Source organism: Trypanosoma grayi (genome assembly GCF_000691245.1).
Source record: "Trypanosoma grayi strain ANR4 Tgr_2142_V1, whole genome shotgun sequence".
NCBI classification, from domain to species: Eukaryota; Euglenozoa; class Kinetoplastea; order Trypanosomatida; family Trypanosomatidae; genus Trypanosoma; species Trypanosoma grayi.
In genome coordinates, this window is record NW_008827760.1 from 1 (window position 1) to 1,243 (window position 1,243).

General features: G+C 62.3%; 1 protein-coding gene across 1 annotated transcript; it reads right to left on the minus strand.

The window, feature by feature from the left end:
- Positions 1-109: 109 nt before the first annotated feature.
- DQ04_21421000 (cathepsin L-like protein) lies at positions 110-961 on the minus strand (the record flags this gene model as incomplete). Its single annotated transcript, XM_009318006.1, has 1 exon — positions 110-961. The coding sequence occupies one exon, from the start codon at positions 959-961 to the stop codon at positions 110-112; it is 852 nt and encodes a 283-aa protein (XP_009316281.1).
- Positions 962-1,243: the final 282 nt, after the last annotated feature.

Sequence of the window (1,243 nt, forward strand, 5' to 3'; positions counted from 1 at the left end):
CCCCCCCCCCTTTCCCCCCCAACCCAGAAGATACATACACATTGCTTTGCGCAGTTCAGCCGCTCGCCAAAATAACAAAAAAAAAGCAATGAAAAAGCGTTGTGTAAGTCTAGTGACGGCGGCGGCGGCGAAGGTGAGCCAGTTTCGCAGGGACATGCTCGCCGTCCACGCAGCGGTACTCGACGTACCCGGAGAAGCTCTGCAGGCACTTGTTCAAGGGAACATTGCTTTGGATCGAAGGACCGCTGCAGCTGCTGCTGAGGAGAAAGATCTCCTCAGTGAGTGTTGTGGAGCCGCACGTGACGATGGCCGAACCGCCGCCAGACACTTGGAGGCACTGATTTGTCCTGAAGGTGTCGTTCTTGCACGCGACCCTGCACGCACCGTCGTCGCAAGACATCTGCACAAAGTAAGACGGAGACGGGCCAGGGGCGCTGGTGGTGGTGGTAGTCGTGCTGGGGGCGGGGCCGCCAACCACAGAGGAGGTCGGGTACTCGTTGACAAGGCACTGGTTCTTGCCCTTCTCAATGCGGATGTAGCCCTCCTCGCCCCAGGATGTGCCCCACGAGTTCTTGATGATCCAGTACGGCGGGCTGTTGCTGTCGTCGTAGCCCACAAGAAGCACCCCGTGGTCGAGCTGCTCAGAGATGCAGTTCGTCAGGACGCCACCCATGTAGAACTGGAAGCTGGTGGCGTCGACGGCGATGGCAATGGGGCCGTGGACAGCCAGCCACGCGGCCATCTTGTCCTCATCATTCGGCAGGTCATTGTAGCCGCTGATGGCTGCGCCGAACTCGTGGCTAGCTGTCCTGCACTTCGGGGAGTAGCCCGCGCCCGAGACGTAGGGGTAGCTGGCCTCTGTGTCCACCGTGCCGTTGTGGTCCTGGATGATCCATGTGAAGGCGTCGTCCATCAAGCCGCCGTTGCAGCCAGCATCCGTCGTGTCGCACGATACGAGCATCTCCTCCGACAGGCTCGTCAGGGGGTTGCCGGCGAGCTGCCACTGACCCTCGATGTTGCCGATGGCGGAGAAGGCCCAGCAGGAGCCGCACTGGCCCTGGTCCTTGACGGGCGTCACGGCACCTTTCTCGCGCCAGTCTACCTTCGCGGGCGCGTTGCCGGCGGGCACCTCCACCGGCGCCCTCAGACGCTCCGCAGCCGCCGCGAAGTGTGCTGCAGCGTTGTGGTAGCGGGCCTCGAACTCCTCGCGTGTGAGGTCAGAGAACGGTGTGACGCCGAACGT